At 39.4% G+C, this 22,819-nt stretch overlaps 1 protein-coding gene across 1 annotated transcript in view; it reads left to right on the top strand.

The window, feature by feature from the left end:
- The window catches only part of NAALADL2 (N-acetylated alpha-linked acidic dipeptidase-like 2), a 390,920-nt gene that overhangs the window by 135,179 nt on the left and 232,922 nt on the right, over positions 1–22,819 (top strand). The window contains exon 3 of the mRNA XM_014938872.1: positions 19,751–20,021. Coding sequence (XP_014794358.1) covers positions 19,751–20,021 — 271 coding nt within the window. The remainder of the gene's footprint in view (positions 1–19,750; positions 20,022–22,819) is intronic.

Consider the following 22,819-nt stretch of genomic DNA (forward strand, 5'->3'; position numbering starts at 1 on the left):
ACCATCTTAGAATCATGGAATGGTTTGGGTTGGAAGGGACCTTAAAGACCATCGAGTTCCCACTCCTCTGCCCTGGGCAGGGACACCTCCCACCAGACCAGGTTGCTCCAAGCCCCATCCAACCTGGCCTTGAACCCCTCCAGGGATGGGGCAGCCACAGCTTCTCTGGGCAACCTGTTCCAGGGTCTCACCACCCTCACAGGAAAGAATTTCCTCCTAATATCTATTCTAAATCTTCCCTCTTCTAGTTTGAAACCATTACCCCTCATCTTCACTAAATGCCCTTGTAAAAAGTCCCTCTCGCCCTCTTCTAGTTTGAAACCATTACCCATCTTCTTATCACTAAATGCCCTTGTAAAAAGTCCCTCTCCAGATTTCTTGTAGGCCTCCTTCCAGGTCCTGGGAAGCACACAGAAAGCAGAATTGCCAGCACCACTTGGCAAAATGATTCATCGTATCTCTATTGTTACTTGTTCAAGCAATGAAAGTTAATTATATTAAATAGGAATACTTCTTTAATTTGTGATCTGACTGCTTGAGTGTTCTTGGGTCATTCTGACACATTCTCCTTTGTAATCCTAAGAGCTAAAATATTTTTTTTGTTTAATAAAAGCTGAAAATCTGACATCCTCACAGGATTCCAGGAGCTAAGGCTTGAGATAAACGCAAAATAGATTTGCATGGCTAGAAACTTTTTATTTGTTGCTGTAGGGGTTTCTATAGGAATTAGAGAATAAAGCTGGGGGGAAAGGCTCCTCTGTGAACCATGCATGACATTTCAAGTACTATTTGCTTGTCTCAGTAATAGTGATTTTATTCTGTAAAAATCTTGCCGATAGTTTATCGCATTACACTGATGTGCCTAAAATGAGAGCTGTTAATAGACAATGGCGTTTTGGCAGCTTGTTGTGTCTTGAGCTTTTGCTCCTCTGCTCCAGCTTGTGTTTATGAAATTACTTTAAGCTGTTTTTTATGTTCGATGCCCTGAGTGGACCTTTTGGGGGGATGTGCCAAACATATTTTGAGTATTTTGAGCAATAACAGCATTAATACAGTCAAGAAACCCAAAAATCTTGTGAAATTTTCAGTTACCACTTCTTCCCGAGTGTGCCTACGTGAAGAGATTGAAAAAATTACACTGTTAAAATTCATGTGTCGTTGATAAGTCTCTCGCTTTCAAAAATAACTCCTTACATATTGTCTCCTTATGGTCATATGCATGATGCCATATTTATTATGCATTCATCAGCTGACAACTGCGCCCATTAATTTTAATAATGTTTCTAATGCTATGCTTAGCAGGAATTATTTGATAATCCAAGCTGTAATAATTGGAAATACTTGCTTGGAGGTGGGTAATCAGATTATGATCATCTATCTGTCTATTTCAGACATTTTAAAGCTTTTTATATAAGTGACTTCTATGGTTTCGGGTACATCATTTTTATGTTTTCATTATATAAGGAAGACGTATAAAAATTGCATAGTTACCTGTGGAGGGAGGCTAGTAGAAGAAAATGTTTTGTGTGTCATTGTCCCACCTTTGGGGGGGACACCACCATCAGTTTTGGAGGGTGGGCAAGATAGTAGTTTGATTGCTAAAAAGAATTTTGTACAAAAATGGTTCACAAATGTATTTTCTGGTATAAGCAGGTCTCTGGAATGGAGCACACTGATTTATGAAGCATACTGCAAATAATGCTTTCCATAAGTGCCAATATTTGATAGGGTTTTGTAACATGAGTGTCTTTGTCGAACAGTGCATCTGATGAACATGTGGATGGTCCATAGAAAGGCTTTGATTAATTTGAACTTCATCCTTTGTGTAGTAGCCCAACTTTATGGGCTTGAACGCAGGGGTGCAGCTCTGCTCTGTAATTAACCAGCCAGGCAGAGTTCAGTGTATGGGAAGGGATCCTCTAATTTTTATCTTAGGAGCTTACATTAAGTTTTTGATCATGTTGGATAGTGAATTTTTTATTTTTTTTTTAGTGGCTCTGAAAATGTTCCTGTAATCTTCTGATTTCCAAAAGATACTAAGGAACTTAGATACCATCAGTAGGCTCTTAGATACCATCAGTAGGCTCTTAGATACCATCAGTAGGCTCAGTAGCTTCTCTGTGTCTTGGAAAATAAAGGTCTTCAGTGTATTAATATATAAATACTCAAGGAATAATAATGCTTGCAAATGGCAAAACCAGGTGTTGCTTTTGTTTACTTAAACTTTTTAGTTGGTAACTAAAATGTCTGGTTTTCTCCCTTCCAATCTTTTTATGCTTTTGGCAGCTGTGATCCTGCAGAGTTAAAGGGGCATTTTACAAAGAAAGCTGGAAAAACAGGTGGATCTGTTTCCCCATCAGGACATGTGTGTTCTTCCCTCTTTAAAATGGGAATTAACAGCAGCTGAAGGCTGTTGGGGGGCTTTCTCCCAGGCTTTGTATGATGATGCTTGGTAGAAGGAGCTGTGTCTCCTGGACTTGAGGCTTCATCCAGCAGGAGAGGAGCTGAACTGCAGCTGGAAGTGTCCAAGGGTGGGGAAGGCAGGTGTGTGCACACACTCACACGCGTGTGCATGGCTCACCAGGTATGCCTGCAGGTTTATATATATATATTCCATGTATCTATCTGACTTTTGAACAAAGAAAATGCCATTGTTAAAATTTGCTTTAAAATTAAACATTTATGGAAAAGACCTGCCTTTTTATAGGAAAAAGAAGTAGGTATTATCCTCTTACAGTTAATTTGGTTTGGGGTTTATCCTTAATTTGGCAGTATGTGGAAACCTGTATGCTAACAAGCTTTATTTTATGCATCCAGATAGAAACAATGTGCCTTTTGAATGCCTTTAACTCTGCTTTTTTCTATTCGTTCACCGATGGAGATGTATCTTTGCATTGTAAAAGCCTATGTCAGTTATTGGAAGCTGCTGTAGTTGCTGGAGATGGTCTACTTCATTAAAAAGAGGCCACTTGGTCTCATTTCATGTCATCTCCTGGCTACTGACTGAGTTTTTAAGCCGGTTGCTGGAGTCCTGCAGTTTATTTCATCTTATTAATAGCGCACCTTTAAAAAGGTCAGGCCCATTCAGCTGGAAGATTTTGATGTGGGGATTTCATTTCAGGACAGAGAATGGCCGGTGCCTACTGTGGGTGCTGGAGAAAGGCTGGAAGCGCGGTTGTGTTGGATGGTGGCTTGTTAAAACATTGTAATTAGCCTTAGGGAGAGGATTTGCTGCAGAAAAAAATATTTTGGTAGCTAGTTGATGAGCTGGATTAACAAACGTATCACATGATATAGTGTTTAAAATGCATAAATGGACCCAGCCTGTTTTGATGGAGGGGTGGGTTCATTGTTCCATCAACGGAGCTGAATAAACAATAGTTTTCAGGTGGAGGGCAGAGGTGCAGGAGTCAGAAGGCTTGGGACAATAATCCCTTTAGTGGAAACATCTGCAGCTGGAGAGGCTGGAGTTTTTAGGGTGAATTTCCATAACTGATGCGATAGCAGCATATTTGAGGGCAGAGCATTTGGTTGTCTCTCGAGCCTCAGTGCTGAGGATTCAGCAGGTAGAAGAGGATAAACCAGTTGGGTACCGAAAGCTCTGACACGGCTTGTCAGGAGCACGTGGTGTTGCTGACTTGCAGGTCTTCTTCCATGGGAAGATTTTCTAACTGAGGAGGACACAGGCTCCTACATACGTGACCTAATTTTCAGTGCTCATCATTTTTAATTCATTATTTTCTATCTCTAAATATGGATCTGGGATTCTAATGTTAACCGTCGTCTTTAAAAAATGAAATCTTAGCCATGGATTAATTTGATTATTTTTTTTTCCAATTGCTAATAGGTATACTAAATATACGCCTCGATAGGGTAATATTGTTGATGATTTAATAAATGCATCCTAGCAACCTACTATACAGCAAGCTATAAAGCTATTGTTGTCTTCCTATAAATGTGTCATTAAACTCCATATCCTAATACAGCGGCCGAGGTGAACAGATGATAAGATAATGTAGAGCAAGATTATTCTCATTTCCCATTACTCAACTCTGTCAATGTTCACATCTGCCTCTGGATAACCAACTTACACAAAATCTTCTCATAATGATTTTTTTTTCCACCCTCAAAAAACTCTTAAAAAAGCATCTCCTTTGTTACTCCAAAAGAGAAGTAGTGTATTAGTCATGAAGAGTATGAGTAATATTGGTAAAGAAAATTTAGAACCTAATTACCAAGGTGGAAAAAAAAAATATTTCACCCATTTTTATAAGAGTTTGTGCCTTTTGCTGGGCTAGAGAGCAGACTTGTGGGCACAGACTGCCAAGTCATCTCAGGTGACATTCCTTTTATCTCAAATTTTAAAACCTGAGCACAAGGTGGCAAAACACTCGCAGCAGCCAGGCTATTCTTCTCCCCCCCCCAACTGTCTGGATATTGTGAATGAATTATTTTTGTAAGCCCATGCTTCTGGAGTATTTCCTCTTTCTGCCATGATGTGCAAGATGATGGGCTGAGGGAGACGTACGTGGTCCAGCCCCCGTCAAGGTGAATTCTTTCTTTCTCCACTCAAGGTGTATTTCCTTCATCAGGCATTTAGTTGGTCCCAAGGCTCAAATATGTTATATTATTTGTTTGCTGATCCTGTCATCTTGGTACATAATGTAACGTGTTACGGTTGAATATTGGGCTGGAGTTGCTAAGGGATGTTTCAGGGGTGAGATGTGGTAGAGGAGGAGAGCAGATGTGAAGCCATCAAAGGATTGAGATAGGAGGATGCTGAGCAGAGGTGGTGGAAAAATTCCCAGTAAAGAATGAGAAAAAAAGTATGTGACCTTCCCCCAACAGAATCCAAAACCAAAGCAAGTTACAAAACCTGAGAAATAAGGGGAGTTATGGGCAGGATTTCAGAGTTTTGACAGTATAGAGTTCACTGAGAAAGGTGAAAAAGCCAAATTCTCTCTTTAAAATAACCATTTTTAAGGACTTCATTTTACTTCACAGTATCTGGCAGGTATTTGGGTGACTGCAGCCTTTTTGAGCTCTCTGTTTACCAACAATCTGCATTTATATGGCATTACTGCCCTTACCTAAGGAAAGTTGCTGTTTGAAACAGTCTTTGGGTGACTGCAGCCTTTTTGAGTTCTCTGTTTACCAAGACTATGCATTTATATGGCATTACTGCCATTACCTAAGGAAAGTTGCTGTTTGAAACAGTATGTAGAAAAGATGCTCCTACATGCAGCTCAAAATAGAGGCTCAACTTCTTTTGCTTTCCTGAATCCTTTAGGCACTTTGGAAGATATTGCTTACATAAATATCACAGCTTTTACTGTATTTTGTTGACAAAACTATTAACTTGACCGCAAACATCTTTAGCATCTTCCCTTGTCTTCTGTGTTACAATGGTTTCAGATGAAGTGAATTTCTAAGCTTGACCACGTGTGATGCTTATTTTAATTGGTGATCAGATTGAACGAAATCCACAATTTGTTTCACTCAATATTGCATGCTTTTCCAGATTATTATCATTATATTTTCAGTAGCAAAGCTCTCAGTAATGTAGTTTTCCTGCTCCTTTTTGCCTTCTAACGTGCCCCGAATTGCTCAGATCTCATAGTAAGTGTTGCTTGCACTTAAAGCAAAGTTCTTTCTTAAAAGTAACTTCATTAAGCACCTAACCAAAATTCAGCAGTCAATAAACACTGTCCTAGTTTCCTTTGTTTCTGCCCTGGGAGAAATAGGAGTTGATCTAAATTGAAGTGTGTATATTTTTGTTTAAAAGGAGTTTCTTGCCTATAGTTTGAGCGTAAACTGGGGGGAGCAGTTCGCGCTGGGGTGGAGTTATGGAAAACTGCTGGTGGGGACACTTTCTGCCGGCAGAAAACGCAGAGAAGTAAAAGCCTCCAATGATTTCACAAAATGCAGAGAAGTAAAAGCCTCCAATGATTTCACATTAAACAGAGCATCTGCTTTAAAATAATGCCTACGTATGGATTGGCACTTGGATAATATGGGCCGTGAATCGCAACCGTTTGGGGTGGGTGGAGGAAGAAATCAAGGAACGAGCACGATGCACTGTAGGCTGGACTGAAACTCTTCCTGTGTTCCCATATTAAAGTAAAGTAGATTTCTTTGCTGAAGACTTTAAGTAAAACTAAATTTATCTTTACTTTCCTAAACACACAGACTTTAGATACCTGTGTTTTAGTGGCTATTGCTTCAGGTATAGTTGCAATTGTCAATTTTTACTTTTTTGTCAGTTTATGTGTTTTTGACTGTAGCTGCTAAAGCTGTAGTTTTACTTTTTCTTTCTCCCCTGATTAAAAAAATATCTGAAGCTGCTCTGTGTGGCTCAGCTTGATTAAATATATTTAGACTTCCAGCCCCTCATTAGTTTTTCCATTTTGATATTTATCCTTTTTATGTGTCAGTGAATCTGTCAAATGTGTTAATGTCACAGATTTTTAAGAAACTGGAGATGAAATGTTGTGTCTGCATAATCCACGTAGGTAGTTTGTTACCCAGAACCTGAGTAGTCGTGTCATGTTAATAACAAATAGACCATCTGCCTCCCAGAATTCCTCCAGCAAGGGGATAGTTTAATAGATGACTTTGTCTTGGTAGTAGATGTAAGAAGCCGTGCAGGGTGACCATGTCAATATTTTTATTTTCTGCAATATGGATGAACATGATCGTGTTCTGTAGGTGCAAAACCACTGAAAAACTGCTCCGCTGCTGAATTTCAGAATCCTGTGTCCTCCTGTCTGTCTGTGGCTTCCTCAACACCGCATTAAGAGCAGGCTCAGACTCGGAACCATCATATGTCTTTGCAGGAAGAGAGGCGAGAAAAAGTAGTGAAATTTACCATTGATATGGAACCATTCTGCTTTTTTTTTTTTCCCCCCCAAGATTTAATTGCTATTGCAGCTTTGGAATAGAGCACTTTCCTCTTTACTGCCTAGCAACAGCCACCCCCTAAATGAAAAACTGCTCCGCTGCTAAATTTCAGAATCCTATGTCCTCCTGTCTGTCTGTGGCTTCCTCAACACTGCGTTAAGAGAAGGCTCAGAATCATCATATGTCTTTGCAGGAAGAGAGGCAAGAAAACGTACTGAAATTTGCCATTGATATGGAACCATTCTGCCTTTTTTTTTTTTTTTCTTTTTCCCCCAAGCCACTGAAAAACTGCTCCGCTGCTGAATTTCAGAATCCTGTGTCCTCCTGTCTGTCTGTGGCTTCCTCAACACCGCATTAAGAGCAGGCTCAGACTCGGAACCATCATATGTCTTTGCAGGAAGAGAGGCGAGAAAAAGTAGTGAAATTTACCATTGATATGGAACCATTCTGCTTTTTTTTTTTTCCCCCCCAAGATTTAATTGCTATTGCAGCTTTGGAATAGAGCACTTTCCTCTTTACTGCCTAGCAACAGCCACCCCCCTCTGGCCTTCAGGTTGAAACATCGCTGTTCTACAATAGCCCATTTGTACTTGCAGTAAGCAATTCAGGTGATTGCACATTAAAGTATGTTGAGTACTAGGGGGCATTTTTCAGCCTTGATTCCAATTCCTGAACATCTGCATATTGCTGTTGGTTTTGGGGTATTGTTGTTCGGGGCTCTTTTGTCTTTTATTTGTGTTTTATTCGCTCAAAATTGGACTTTGAAATTTTAGTTGGATCGTAAGACAGACTGAAAATGAATTAGACCATTTAAGTGTAACTCCATGAAACCACCACCCACTGTTCCTGAGGTGCTTTATGTGGTTTATTTTATTTTATGGATAAAGAAGGGCCGGAAGACCGTAACAGGCAAAAAAATATGGGTTAAATAGATTGTTTTGGAGGGAGCAAGTTACACTTCTGGGCTTGCAAGGTGAAAGGAGGGGATGTTGTATACCAGAAAGTCTAAAAGGAGAAGGTGGATGAGTGGGTAAGGTCCCTTTTCTGGGACTTTTCTAGGTGTTGTGTTGGCGGGATGAACTTTACTGGAGTTGAGTGGGCTTCGTGGAGAAACTGGTTTGGATTTTTTGGAACAGAGACTGCCCAGAGGAGATGAAGTGGGTAGATCCACCTTAGAAGTGACAGAAAGGACTTTTTTATGTGGACCAGAAGTGGCCTGTGCAGGTGGTGGTGACAGAGCCACTGCCGATTTGCTGGACCAAGAGCAAACTGACAGGATTCTCAATGCAAACAGAGTGATGGCTTTGGAAGCCAAATCTCAAAGCAGCTCCAGACTCGAGATTGAAAATCTGATTTATTTAATACTCTGCATTAAGGTGTGTTCAGGACCATTCCTTCTTGCAGCAAATGAGTGATGAAATGAGGAGGCCTCTTTGAGGTCGACAGAGCCAAAGGACTGGGTGAACTTACTGGAGAAGTTCGGAGGTGAAGTCAGAATAAAGGACAGCAGGGGAAGAATAATTGACTTTTCTGGAGGCAATTGATAATTGGATTCTAATCATTCATTTTCAGTGCAAGTGGAACATTCACAGTGTCTCTTTGTTGGAGCTTGGTTTCAGGAGGAGAGGGGACAGGCTGGAAGAGGGCCAGAAGAGATCAGGGAGGGCAATCAGAGATTTTGGGAGCAGGAGCTCTGAGGAAACGGGTGAAAGGACCGAGAACATTTGGCTTGAGAAGATCAGATTGAGGGAAGCCATAAGAACAATCCTTAAGCATGTGAAACAAACTCATTGCAAAAAGGGTTGGGCAATTCTTAACACCAGTGGTGGAAAGGAGAAAATAAAGCGTGCTCAAACTTAGCAGTGCGTCGGGTGGTTTATTTAGGACGGACAAGGAGGTTCTATATTTGGAGCAGGGCAGGAAAACATCTGCCTGGGGTGGCCGTCGGGTGAGCTGAGCCTGCCTTGAACCCAGCCATCTCCTGTGGTCTCTTCCCAAGCCTCTCTCTGTAAGGTTTTATGCCTCCTCCTTCGGAGAGAGCTTTTTGTATATCCAGGAGCAATTTGATTTGCGGTGCAGCATAAATAACTTCGGGACACTGCTCTGGTTATCAGTGTTGATTTCCTCTGCTGTATATTAGAACTGAAGGGTCAGTTCAAAGATGTCAGTGTTGTCAGATAAAAACAAATTCAGCCGAAATGCAGTTCAGCTGGTGAGATGGAGATTAGCTGAACTAAGCCATGCAATATGACATTCGTGATAACATTTTCCTTGCATAAACACATAGAAATGATGCTGTATCCCTTTTCCCATTTTTTTTATTTTTTTTATCTACTGTTTTCATTTTAACTATTGCACCTGACTGAACTTTTAAATATTTTCATAAAACATCCAAGCTGACATATCAGCTAGAAATCTCTCCACTTCCATTGGAATTGTAGTGGTAAGTTAACATATGCAGAGAAGAAAATGAGGCTGGGAACAGAAAGGTTACGTGGCATCCTCTTGTATATAGGGTTAACTTCTTGAGATTCATGAGATAAAATGAAGGATTTGCCTTCTTTTTAATTTTTAAAAATTAAACATTTATTTGGGGATTTATCTAATTCCAAATAATCCTAAATCTTCAAATAATAGGTGGCTTTTCTAAGCATTGCTAAGTGTTTCTAGGATTTCGAGTCAGTGTGCTCTCTTAATTCCTCATTGTCCTTTGGGGACGGGGATATTATTCAAAAGTTAAATCATACAGTTCAAATAAAGATGTCCGTGCTGCCAGAATAACACCTGGCATTCTATCCTAATTTCTTTATGCTTCACAGTGTAACCTAATGATTGCCAATGAAAGGGATAAAATACTGCCGGTTGGGCAGTATTGAGATTATTATTTTTTTTTTGATCAGCAGATTTTTCTATATAAAAAGCAAGGTTTCAAGGTGGGTTTTTTTTTTTTTTTTGATCAATAGGTTTTCTGTATAGAAAAGTGTTAGTGAAACATGCGCCGCTATTCACGTACATACAGAAATGGTCTCTTGCTGCAAGTAAACCTAATTGTCTCTGGCAGTAAAAGGTACCACTTGGACTTCATTATGCAGCTGGTCACATTTTATTGAGACACTGACATATTCCCTGTGGTCTGGGAAGAAAAGGAGATGATAGGATTGTGAAGTTTGGCTGGGTCAGCGCTCTGCCTGTGAGCGCAGGGTGATCTGCAAACACTTTCAAGGTGGGGGAATGTTTTAAATGTGTTTTTTTTTTCACTGTCCTCCTCCAGCTGCGGCACGCGTTGCCCTCAGCATCCTCACCTCTCAGAAAACACAGGGCACAGGTCTTTGGAGCTTGGGACCTGGTTCTTTTCTTGCATCAGGAGAAAATACTAGTTAATCCCTTTGTTAAATAATTAGACCTATAATCTTTGAAGATGATTATATTCCATTTACTATATTTAAAATAGAAGCTAAGATATCCTTGTATGTCCAAACTAAAAGTTTAAATTGAATTATACAGAGCAGTGTTATATCTTTGGACATGGTACAAGTTTATTTCAAATACTTTAGATGAAATTATGAAAAGATATAGATTGTGATGTCATACACACAACCCTGTATACTGTAGAGGAAAACCTACCTCTTGTGACTGAAACTCATCAACTATAGAAGTTAATAAGAAAAAAAAAAAAAACCAAAACATAGTGGTGGTGATCTTATTGATTTGGAAAGAAAATGGCATCATTTTGAGAGATCCTCTTTCAAATGAGATTGTTTAATGAAAAAAAAAAAAAGAAAAAGAGGTTTCTTGTGTAAATGTCTCCATTCTATATATATTTTGAAAGAATATTATTTAAAAGACATTTCACCTGTTGAAAACATTTTAGTGTATTAAAAAGAAGAAATGTATGAAGGAGTAGATCAGTCCTGTGTGTGGTTTGTATTTGAAGCCTGGGAGTTCAGTTTGAGGAAGAAGCAGGATTTCCTGGCTTTCCTCAAAGGAGAGCCTTTCACCTAAACCCTCTTGTAGCCAAAAGGAACAATGAATCATGGCAGTGACTTCTGCGCTGAAGTATACGATGTACAAGGTGTCTCCTCTCTCTTCCCCATCTGGAATTAACGGTCTATGGGATTTTGAAAAATCACCTATTTGAGGGTCTGGAGCTGTCGTTCTCCTCATTAAGGTTTCTGTGGTTCATTAACTATTCTGAAAATGGATAGTGACTACCATCCTTTTCTTTCATGTGTCTGTAGAATGATGGGGAAGAAATGCTAAATGACATTCTCATCTGTCTCTACACTGGATAATTAAGCAAGGTGTATGTTACAGAAAAGCGAGTGCTTTTTAAAAAGGGAAAGGATGATTTTAAATAAAGTGTAAGAGGCCTTGATAACTGAAACCCACGCGTGTGAATTGGGCAGTCTGGTTTCTGTTCCCACCTCTGCCGTTGCGCGATTTGCTTAGACTGAACATTTTCCAAACCTTCCACAGTTCTGTGGCTTTGATTTCTTGGGCATCTGGTTTAATATCAAAGTCAACCGCCTTTCAGATTTCGCCTGCATGAGTGTAAGTGATCAAATAGCAGTAATTTAACAAGTTGTTGCACGACAGCAGAACTTCACCTGATTACACATGCTCATAGTCCGTTGCAAATCAACGCGTTGGAACAACCTTCGCTTTGGCCAACGCTTTTTACTGTACTTTTGTGCTCTGTTGATAAGTCAATTTGTTCAGAATCTGTTCATCTGCAGTAATGTTGTTCTTTTGCCATCCGTTTTCCATACTGCAATAAAAATTGTATTAAGCAGCTCTTTATTTTTGAAAATCTGATGTATTCAAAACAGTTTCTATCAAATTTACAACCCAGATAACATATTTTGCATATGTTCAAAGTCTGTTTGGCTGACTCGCAAGGGATCTGAATTAACTAAACTCTTCAGTTCTTTGCTCAGCAATTTCTGGACTCGAACGCTAGTGCACAACGCAACATTTTTTGGACTTTAGACGAGGGATTTTCATGACTGGTGCTTGCAGATGTTGCTGATTCATGAAATAAAGAGAGTATTCACTATGTTTTTTTAGAAGATAGTATACAGAAGAATGAAACAAGAACCTTTATAGTGCTGGGATGCAGTTCATGCCTACAGTTGCTTCTGAAATTCTATCTTAAAATTAGCAAGACTTACTCAAAATCAGAGTAAAAGGATTCAGAACAGTTATAAACTCAATTTCTACATGGAGAACACATACTGGACTTCTTTTTTTAAATGTAATGTGTTTGTAGATGGCTGGGTTGTTGACAGATATTTACCTTTCAGAGCTTGAATTGGCTGAGGTGATTTATACACATGTCAGTTGATGATTTGTTGGTGGCATTTGGCCACGCTCGCTGTGTTGTGACAGAGTTTGACTCATTAGATTAACTCGTAAGTCATAAGATTGCTTCAGTTCCTGCACTTACATCATTCAATAACGGTTTTCAACAACTTTCCTTCTCCATCAGTAATAAGATGTAATCAGTAGTTTTTCCATTAGTAGATCGTTAAAACGTGATGGTCTTTTGAACTCTGAGGGAACATGTAGAGCATACTGTTCCATTAACACTCTTTTAAAATACTATTAAGTTGTTTCTGTGTCTGATGCTAGAATAGACAAGACCCTGGGTGTTTATTTCCACAATAAAAGATTTCGGAACTGTAAGAATTGTTGGTTATTAAACAAGTAGATCTGAAAGAACCTTTACTGATATAGAGTGGCATGTTATTGCTGACAAGGTGAATACTCTCTAAGAAGTCACAAGTATTTGGAGCTATCGATTTTTTTTCAAAAATCTTCTTAAAATAGACTAGAAGAGTAGTTGAGGGATTGTGTGTGTGCTTTCCCTGCTTTTACCCTCTTCTGGGCAATCCTTTGATAGGCCCTTGTTGGAACTGATATTGGCATTCTGATGTTCTGAAGCATTTGGAAGATTCGGATGCTGGCTAGATGTCAGCATAACTGACATCCAAATCTCTTAGAAAGCTTTTTAAAGCTCACCTATCACCAATTTAAGACTTTGCAATGTTTAGTGTAGAGGAACAACGAATCGCTTGTTTTCCAATAAACTGTGGAATCACAGTGAGAGCATCAGTCATTTTTCAATGCCTTTATCCATTTGCCTTGAATGCAAGCTTGGCTTCTATCCTGATGATGGCAAGTGAGATTTGAACTATCCTCATTATTTTTATTTAAAAAATATAAAAGGCATTTGACTTTCTGATGCAGTGGGTAGTAGCAATATGCTTGCTAGTCCTGTAGTGAAAAAAAAAACCAAACCATATTGTAAAAACATAGCTAAGCTTGGAAGCCAGCATGGGCAGAGATCTGAAGGTGTTCTTCCATCCCATGACAAAGAACTTTTCAGGAAAATGAGAGGTTTGTCTTGAAGCTGTTGTGCACGTAATCATCCTGTGACAGGGGAGGGTACATATGGTCAGGTGCCCCTGAGAAAGTCTAATGCCCAGGTGGACATCAACAAAAAAGCTATGAAGTTTTGTTTAAAAGTGCTTTTGTGCCTGCTCATGGTATAATTTTCTAAATAGATCACTCGAGTCCCTTTTTATCAAAAATGCCAAAAAGCCACAGTGCACGTAATGTTTAAAATAAAAAAAATAAGAAAAAGCATTTTTCTGCTCGAGATTGCAACCAAATCTAGAGCCAGTGTTCTGTTATCTGACATTATGTATTTTTTATGGTTTCATGAATTACATTTATTCCGTGGCTGTGAAAAGTAGAAGCTGTCATAAATCATATGTCTTTACGTTAATAGCGTTATATCTATATTTTTGGCGCTATGTATACCATTTGTAGAAATATACAGGTGCAGATCTGTAAATGTTCCCTTTGGCAGCAGAAGTGATATGTTGTTACCCAAGAGTGAACAGGGTTTTAGCTCTCCCATCGTTAGGACAGACCACCCATTCATCACTCTGTTCCGATAAGCCACATATAAATTCTTCTGTGGGGCAGAACTGGGTGGTGACAGCTTGGGGTTAACAAAAAGCCCTGCCTCTCCTGAGAGGTCCATCTCCAGCACAGAGGCTGCTGTGGGTGGTGAGAGGGGCTGGCCAACAACCAGGCAAACAGAAGCAGCATCACCAAGTCACATAGTGGCCGACCTGTATCTAGTGTTCAAATGTTATGTTTAACCAGAGCTTTCCATTGCTTTCGTGCTATAGGCCAGTATTATGTTGTTTGTTATATTTTTTCACTGTTTGTTATTTTTTTCGCTGAAAGGGTTCTCAGGCATTGGAATGGGCTGCCCAGGGAGGTGGTTGAGGCACCATCCCTGGAGGTGTTCAAAAGACGGGTTGATGTAGTGCTGGGAGGTCTGGTTTAGTGATGATGCTCCTTGTTTGTTGTGTGGGTGTCTATTTTTGTCAGTCAGGTTGACGGTTGGACAAGATGATCTTTGAGGTCCCTTCCAACCTAAAAGATTCTGTGATTCTATGATTGTTATGATTTAGAAGCCATATCTGCATAGACTTACCTGTTCATTTATGATTTAGGAGCCATATCTGCATAGACTTACCTGTTCATTTTGGTCATTGCTATGGTCATTGTGTGACAAGAATTAACATAGTACTGGGTTTCTTGTGCCCCATGACTGCCACAAAATTAATATTGGTGCTAAAAATATGCCCAGAATGTTTAGAGAGTGATGGCAGATGTGACAAAGGACATGACATGGATCTACTGGCTGGAGCAGTTGCTGGAGACTTTTCCAACATAACCTGAAGAGCCTGAAGTGGTTCTGGATCCTGTCCTGCTGCGTGTGGTCAATGGTTTACACCGTGAGAAGGTTTCTCTTTTGTATCCTAACCTCCTGATAAATATCCTTTCCTGGACTTGGGTTTTTCTCTTTCTTTGGGAAGCAGCAGACTTGTGGCAGTCGGCTCAGACAGTGGGAAATCCGATGGGGCAGGTTGGAGACCAGCCAGCTGAGCACCCTCATTAACAGGAACGTGTAATTAAAATCTAAGCAGATGTGTCTCGGGCAGGTGGTATTTCCCGAACGCGTTCGGTTTGCTGTGTGTACACCCTACACGTGGGGGATACACATAAATACCCTCATCTGCAACTGTGAAAAATACTTGTGCATATGCTGAGCAGTTGGGCTGTGCGCCCGCCCAGCGCTGCTGAAACCACCCCACCTCGGCTCTTAATGGACCAAAACGAGTTCTGAGATCCTGAACATATGTAAACATATTTAAAACTCAGCCTGGACAAAGTTTTTGGGTAGGGAAAAAGACATATGCCTGGAAGTCTATAAATATTATAACCCCATATGATGTGTTTCTTGCGTTCTTTTTTGATAATCTGCTCCCAGCCGCTGTTGGAAACGGCATATTAGGCAAGATAACACTTGGAGCTGATGCAGCTCAACAAAAAAATGTTGTTGCGACTCTCAAAATCTGAAAAAAACACTCAGCTGAAAAATCAGCCCATAAAAATTCCACTCTCAAAATTTGAAAACAACTACTCAGCTGAAAAATCAGCCCATAAAAATTCCAAAATTATATTTGTTCTTAGTTCTTACCTAAAATTCCAGTAATTGCTTTTCAACAGTTTCATTGAAGAAATGAAATTTGTTCATGGAAGAAAATGAAAAGTAAAAAATTACAGTCAAACAGTCAAAATTTGGGAATAAGTAAATCAGATAAAATTCTAACTGGAATTCAGATTATTTTCTTTTCAATAGGCCACAAAGCAGAGGCCATGTCCCATTCTCATTGTGGTACAGACATTGAATCTTAAAAAAAAAAAAAAAAAAAATTCCCATTCTCATTGTGGTACACACATTAAATTAAAAAAAAAAAAAAAAAAGCAAAGAAGTCACCCTTGAAATTCTTCACATTTGAGGGAAAATACTGTCCATGTAGATTTTTAAGATTAAATTTGTAGAACTCTACTGACACATTTGAAATTATTCATATTTGAGGGAAAATAGTGTCCATGTAGTTTTTTAAGATTAAATTTGTAGAACTCTACTGCAGTTTAGATTGGTTTTGGGGGTGAATTTTAGCAGTTTAATAGAACTGTCTGATAAGGAATTGTCTCATACAGGTAAATAATTTCATCTTTTCATGGTTAGAGTGACCTACTGTAATTTTTCAGTATCCTTTGAGCATGTTTCGCGGTGTCCCAGTGGATCATGAGCAATGAGCAGCCAGCTTATTTGCAATACCTCGTTCTGCTCTTTAGCAAGCTGTGGTGAAAAGAAGTCTTCTGTTACAGCAGAAGACTTTCCATTAAGCTGCTGCAGCTCCATGTATCCCATGGTTATCAATTTGAAAATGAAATTTCTGTATTTTGTGTATTTATCTTTTATTATCATCTGCTAAAGACTGGTCTTCTGAAGCTGCAGCGAGCCTGGCTTTATTACAGATGTATCTTTGTCTTACTTCAAATTATTCTCCTACCTTTAGAACTTTGAACCTTCAACAGTCATAGTTCTGCTGGTCTCCACTGGCCAGGACATCCAGCTGCTCAGGCTATAAAATAAGACTTAGACTTACACAGGAAATGTAAGAACGTGTCTGCATCAATATTTTCTTCATTTCATCAGTAAAACACGACTTGGACTTCTTGTTTACACAGGGAATGTAAGAACGTGTCTGCATCAATATTTTCTTCATTTCATCATCCTATCAAAGTGGGAAAACTTTTCCTTATTCAAGGGAAGTAGGGCATGTTTTCTCACTTTTCAGTGCAATTTTATCTGTATTTTTTTTTAGTTCAGGAACCAAGCAGATTTGAGATGGAGCAAAATACCCATGAAACAAATTTATGTCCTGTTCTGATGTACGTTAGTTCAATATCTGATCTATATTAGAAAATAAAGGCAAGTAACTTGTGGAAATCTCTTTGAGAGTCATCTGATAAAGGCAGTGTTACTCAGACTATTATTGTTATATTTGTTGGTGTTGATTCTCACTTGAGACGAAATCTTAAGCCTGTGGTGGCTCTACTTCAATAAATTATGCAGATTTGCAGCAACTGAGATGTGCTCATTAACTTTGTGGTTATTCCCATTGACTGAACCTGAAGGAGTAGCTGCATAAAGAATCTTTATAATACGAGTAAGGGAATAAAAAAATTTGGTGGCCGTTATTAAATGTGGGATTGTAAATGGAAATTGGCAATGGCGTCGCTATCGATTCCTACTGAGTGCGCAGCCGCTTCCAAAAAAAGAGAAACAGAAGCAGCCCCAGGGCCTGTTTCTTTCCTCCATTTAAATCTTTCTCCTGTGAATCTCACTGCCCTGGAAGTTTTAGGAAGCGAGTTAATTGGCAATTTGTAGAGGAGGACTATGAAGTGCACGTGACGCGTTGGGGTTTTTCCAGGAGAATCTGCCAAACTTTGCACTTTTCAGAATTGGATAGGGTTTGGAAACTACTATTTTTCCATGATATACTTATTATCCAACTTGTATGTAATAAAAATAATGAGTTCATTTACCTCTGACTTGAAACCCGTGCAGTCAGCAGAATTGTATCGAAGACAAGTGCAAGTCAGTGATGGTAAGAAATCTGCAAAAAAATACATCAAACCTTGGTGATGGTGTTCATAAAATTTATCCAAGTAGTGTAATACGTGCTGGTATATTGTAATATAGCGTGTGGTCATAATTTGCAATTTGATTCTAACACACTGTAAAGACATCACGGACTAAGTAGTGAGTGTGCTCATTTCTTTAACTTAATCAGATACGCTGTCACAAAAGTTTCAAAGACATGCTTATTTAATTATGAAGTGGAAAGTAACCCCTGTTACTAAGGGAGCAGTTTGCTTATTGTGTCGTCTTCTTTTAATGTTTAATTCCTTTTATTGAAACTGAATACTTCTTGTTGCAATGTGCCATAACCTTATTGGCCTGGGATAAGTTTCTTCAATTATTTATTCCATTAATGTTTCTATCACCTGAGGGAAATGCAGATATTGTGTTAATGATTGTGTTAATCAAACAACTTGCTGTATTTCTGCAGTGCCCAAGCTTATGTCATTATATTAGTAGGCACAGGAGATGAAATTGGAAACTTGTAATATACTACAGATTGGATTAACTCGTCTGGTTTGTGTAGACTGCTTGAAGACTTACTTTAGATAATTTAAAAAGATTAAATCTGCGAGACAGTTATTCCTCCTGACAGGATCTCTGAAGTCTTCAGCATAAGTCCAGTGTCCCTGTCAAGATTTTGAACTTTGCGTGCGAATAACGCAGTGCGGCCTGGGATGCAACATGTTCCTTGAAAAATGGAATTAATCTTTTGCACATTGGAATAATTATTTCACCCATATAATGTGGTGATGTGCATTAGATATTTGAATGCAGTGTACCACTTTTGAGCCGTTTCCAGGCTACGATAGGTGTTAGAACTTCGCTTTTTTTCCTTTTTAAAGGCTTTGAAGTTATCTAGGCAGTAAATATGCTTTTTTAAAGGTCTGTTGGGGTGGAGAAGGGAGTCTTTGCACTTGCTTTCTGTCATAATCTTCTCTTGGTGGAGTTCTCCCTGGGGTTAGTGCAGACCCTGATGGGACCAGTACCTGTGATCTCACAGTGGGTTCCAAAAGGCACGGAGGTGCCTACAAAGCCCTTAGCAGGATTGTGAAATACCCATCCCTTGCAATAATGGTTTTAAAATGACTACGTGTTATTAAACTATTGCTTTTTGATGTGTGCAAGACAGCCAGGGTCTATTCTAAGGTTGTGCTAAGAACCCTAAAGCATCTAAATATAATTGGCCTTTTTGTGAAGAGAAGGCTGTGAACAAGAGTTTCAGGCAGTGTCAGCATCTCTGTGCTTGGAAGTCAACACCTCTGTGATCCTCAGTCTTGTTTCTCAGTCCTGAGAGCTTCACAGACACCAAAAAAAACCCACTTAAGAAAATCCTTACAAAATTCAGCAAATATTCCATGACATTTTCATACTGCCTTCGGATAGAGCTTTTTATTTGGATAACGGAGCTTTTTATTTCTGCCCTGCTTTGCTTACGTAAATGCTTGCCTACCCAAGTTGTCCCTTCAGCGTGTCTGTCCTCTGAAGTTACCTTTAAAACACTCTCTCCATTTCGTGGCATTTGGGATTTGCTGGGAGGAGGGCAGTCCTTCAGCACCATTTTCATCCCGTGGCCCATCTGGTTGCAGGTGTTGACCAGTGGTACAAACCCAGTCACACAACCCCGGGCCAACCCATCTGAGGTCTCCGTTGGCCCATCTAGTAGATGCTGCCAAAATAATGTCCAGGCTCGTGTCGTGAGCTTGCCAAGCTGTTGGCTCACGTACTTCCTACTTGCAGGTAGGAAATCTGAGGAAAACACTCTGACAGCGAGTGCGATATTTGGGGAACAGTTCCATTCTGTTCAGCAAATTTGCTTTACTTGATGAATTTAAACCAAACGTATAACTACTACTAATTTTCAGCATCATGCCTTCTCTGAAGTCCCTGAAATGTTCCTTCGAATTGCATTCTTCATGTTCGACGGTTGGTTAAATTGATGCTGCATCAGAAACTTGATCAGCACCAGAGAGATTGATTTTCAGTCATTTACTGTGTCATTTCTGCAGGATTCTTTATGTTCTGATTTGATATGTTTCCTATAAGTATTTTTTTTTCCTTGTTTTATTTCCCATAAAGCAGTTGCTTTTGACTCATATTTGGTAAGACATTATTTGCAAAAAAAATGAAGGATGATTTTTTTTTTTTTTTTGCTGCATCTTTGATGATACATTATGATTAAAGTTATGGGTTGATGCATATTAATGTACAAGTGTCTTGGTGGGAAACAAACTAAAACAGTCTTTACTTGTGTGGTTTTTTTCCCAGGGATTTGTTACAGTCCCCTAGAGAAGATGATGTTGACATGGCAATGAAAATTCTGGTTCAGTGGACTTCCCAAGGCCTCCAAGATGTCCGGCTGGTAAATTACTCTGTTTTGCTTGACCTACCAGGCTCTTCTTCAAACACAGTAACTCTGAAAAACAGCGGCGAGTGCTTTTATCCCAGTGGACAACAGTGCACCAGAGAGACCAAAACCCTTCAGAGCCAAGACCTCCTGTACTCGTACGCGGCTTACTCTGCCAAAGGAGCTCTGGAGGTAATGTGCCCATTTGTCTCTGTCATTTGGGGTGGAATAGAGTTAGAAAACGTCAGCTTTTGTTGAACTTGGCTGGGGAAATACACATGGTGAAATGTCCAGCCTTAAAATAAACATATTTAGGTACAGTATGATGTGGCCAATCTCAATTCAAACTTAAAAATTAGTCAGACCTGAATGCTTCATATGATTTTTTATTTTTTTATTTTTTTTAAATATCTGAGTTTATACCCAAGCAGAAGATGCCAATTTATAAAAATAGGAAAGCTGTGTTTGGAGCTATGTTTTGTCCTTGTTGATGTATAAGCACTACCAGTTTGAAGGATGCCTGGAGGAAGGGAAAGATGAGTTTTTCTGCAGTGAGACCTGCAGGAGCACTGGGCTGATACCTGGAGTTATTATGGTCGTGGATCTCACATACTTTCTTCTGTGGCAACTCATTTGACACATCTGCTCCGTTTCCTCTTGAAAACCCCAATTTGTATTTTTATCTTACAGTAGCTTTTGTTAGGAAGTTTTGTCAGTGAAAAGATCCTGCCTGTTGGGATTTGTTACTTGCCAAGTGAAATAAGATCTTGGATTATCTTGTTTTATCCTCTTTAGTGTCTTCACTGGCTGCCATCCTGTATTTGCTTTCCAGATATATTGGGGGTACACTAAGGGGTCATCATTTCTGTTTACTTTGCTAGCTGAGGTAGTATAAATCTCAGTACATATTTCTGAAATATAAAAATTGCAGTTTCACTCCTAACTGTTTTCTTTCTCCTTTTTAAAATATTGTGTGTTACTTCCAATGATGCAGGGGTTTTTCCATCCTGGATTCTTTCATCATGCAAAAGTATAGGTTTGGTTTCGTCCCTTCAAACATGAGCAAACTATACAGCGAGAGGTTGCAGATGGCTTTGGGTTTGGAGGATGTCTCTTCCAAAATACCTTTATACTTTGTGAATATCTTATTATTTATAGCATATCAGTTAGTTATTTTCTGATGGTAAAATCAAGCTGCTGTGTGATTTCCTCTTGTGACAGTGTTTGCCCATAATGTGATCGATGACAGGTAATGTTATCTGTGGATATCTTGTAACGAGTCAAAATTGGGAAAGTTGCATGATGGTAACTAACCCATTTTATGGACTTTTAGTGCCATTTCATATTTTTGACTGTAGGAAATAGGAGGGCTGGTAGAAAGTCAGATCCTTACATTTCTCATCCTGAAGTCCATAAGCTTCAACTTCTCTTTCTGAAGAGAGTTGAAGCTTTTTAGCCCAGGGGATTTATTCCAAAGAGGAGAAGGAAGGGAATTCTTGTTTCCTTTGGGAGAGAGGCTTCTCTCCATCTCCTCTTGTTGTGTACCTTACATGCTTCTTTCTGTAGTGGGTCTCATGGTCGTTGTCTCCACACAGTCTCTCTTCTGGGACTCTTTCAACCCAGCAGCTTCAGGTTACAGTTGTTAGGAAAGGAGATGAACTCGACAAGGGTAGGTCCTGACCTGCATGATAGAGGCTTTAACTTTTCCATGGGGAAGTAAAAAGCGCTAATGAATGGGTTTGGCTTCTCACGTTTGTCACTTAAAAATTCAATATATAATATCATTTTCTCATTGTAACTTACTAACAGTACCTATAATGAGAGAAAAGTACAGTTGTGCCCCTTGAGATTTATTTCATGAAAATAAATGTGTTGCTAACAAATTCATCAGATTAAAGGAAATCAAATGTCCTGGGGAAAATCATTGATGTTATTACCAGCAACACTTGTACTTCCAGCTGTATTGTCTTTATTTGTGTGTCTGATTTTGTTTTCCCAGGGATTTGTTACAGTCCCCTAGAGAAGATGATGTAAACTAAAACAGTCTTTACTTGTGTGGTTTTTTTCCCAGGGATTTGTTACAGTCCCCTAGAGAAGATGATGTTGACATGGCAATGAAAATTCTGGTTCAGTGGACTTCCCAAGGCCTCCAAGATGTCCGGCTGGTAAATTACTCTGTTTTGCTTGACCTACCAGGCTCTTCTTCAAACACAGTAACTCTGAAAAACAGCGGCGAGTGCTTTTATCCCAGTGGACAACAGTGCACCAGAGAGACCAAAACCCTTCAGAGCCAAGACCTCCTGTACTCGTACGCGGCTTACTCTGCCAAAGGAGCTCTGGAGGTAATGTGCCCATTTGTCTCTGTCATTTGGGGTGGAATAGAGTTAGAAAACGTCAGCTTTTGTTGAACTTGGCTGGGGAAATACACATGGTGAAATGTCCAGCCTTAAAATAAACATATTTAGGTACAGTATGATGTGGCCAATCTCAATTCAAACTTAAAAATTAGTCAGACCTGAATGCTTCATATGATTTTTTATTTTTTTATTTTTTTTAAATATCTGAGTTTATACCCAAGCAGAAGATGCCAATTTATAAAAATAGGAAAGCTGTGTTTGGAGCTATGTTTTGTCCTTGTTGATGTATAAGCACTACCAGTTTGAAGGATGCCTGGAGGAAGGGAAAGATGAGTTTTTCTGCAGTGAGACCTGCAGGAGCACTGGGCTGATACCTGGAGTTATTATGGTCGTGGATCTCACATACTTTCTTCTGTGGCGACTCATTTGACACATCTGCTCCGTTTCCTCTTGAAAACCCCAATTTGTATTTTTATCTTACAGTAGCTTTTGTTAGGAAGTTTTGTCAGCGAAAAGATCCTGCCTGTTGGGATTTGTTACTTGCCAAGTGAAATAAGATCTTGGATTATCTTGTTTTATCCTCTTTAGTGTCTTCACTGGCTGCCATCCTGTATTTGCTTTCCAGATATATTG

This window comes from Calidris pugnax, unplaced genomic scaffold, assembly GCF_001431845.1.
Source record: "Calidris pugnax isolate Ruff unplaced genomic scaffold, ASM143184v1 scaffold52, whole genome shotgun sequence".
Lineage (NCBI taxonomy): Eukaryota > Metazoa > Chordata > Aves > Charadriiformes > Scolopacidae > Calidris > Calidris pugnax.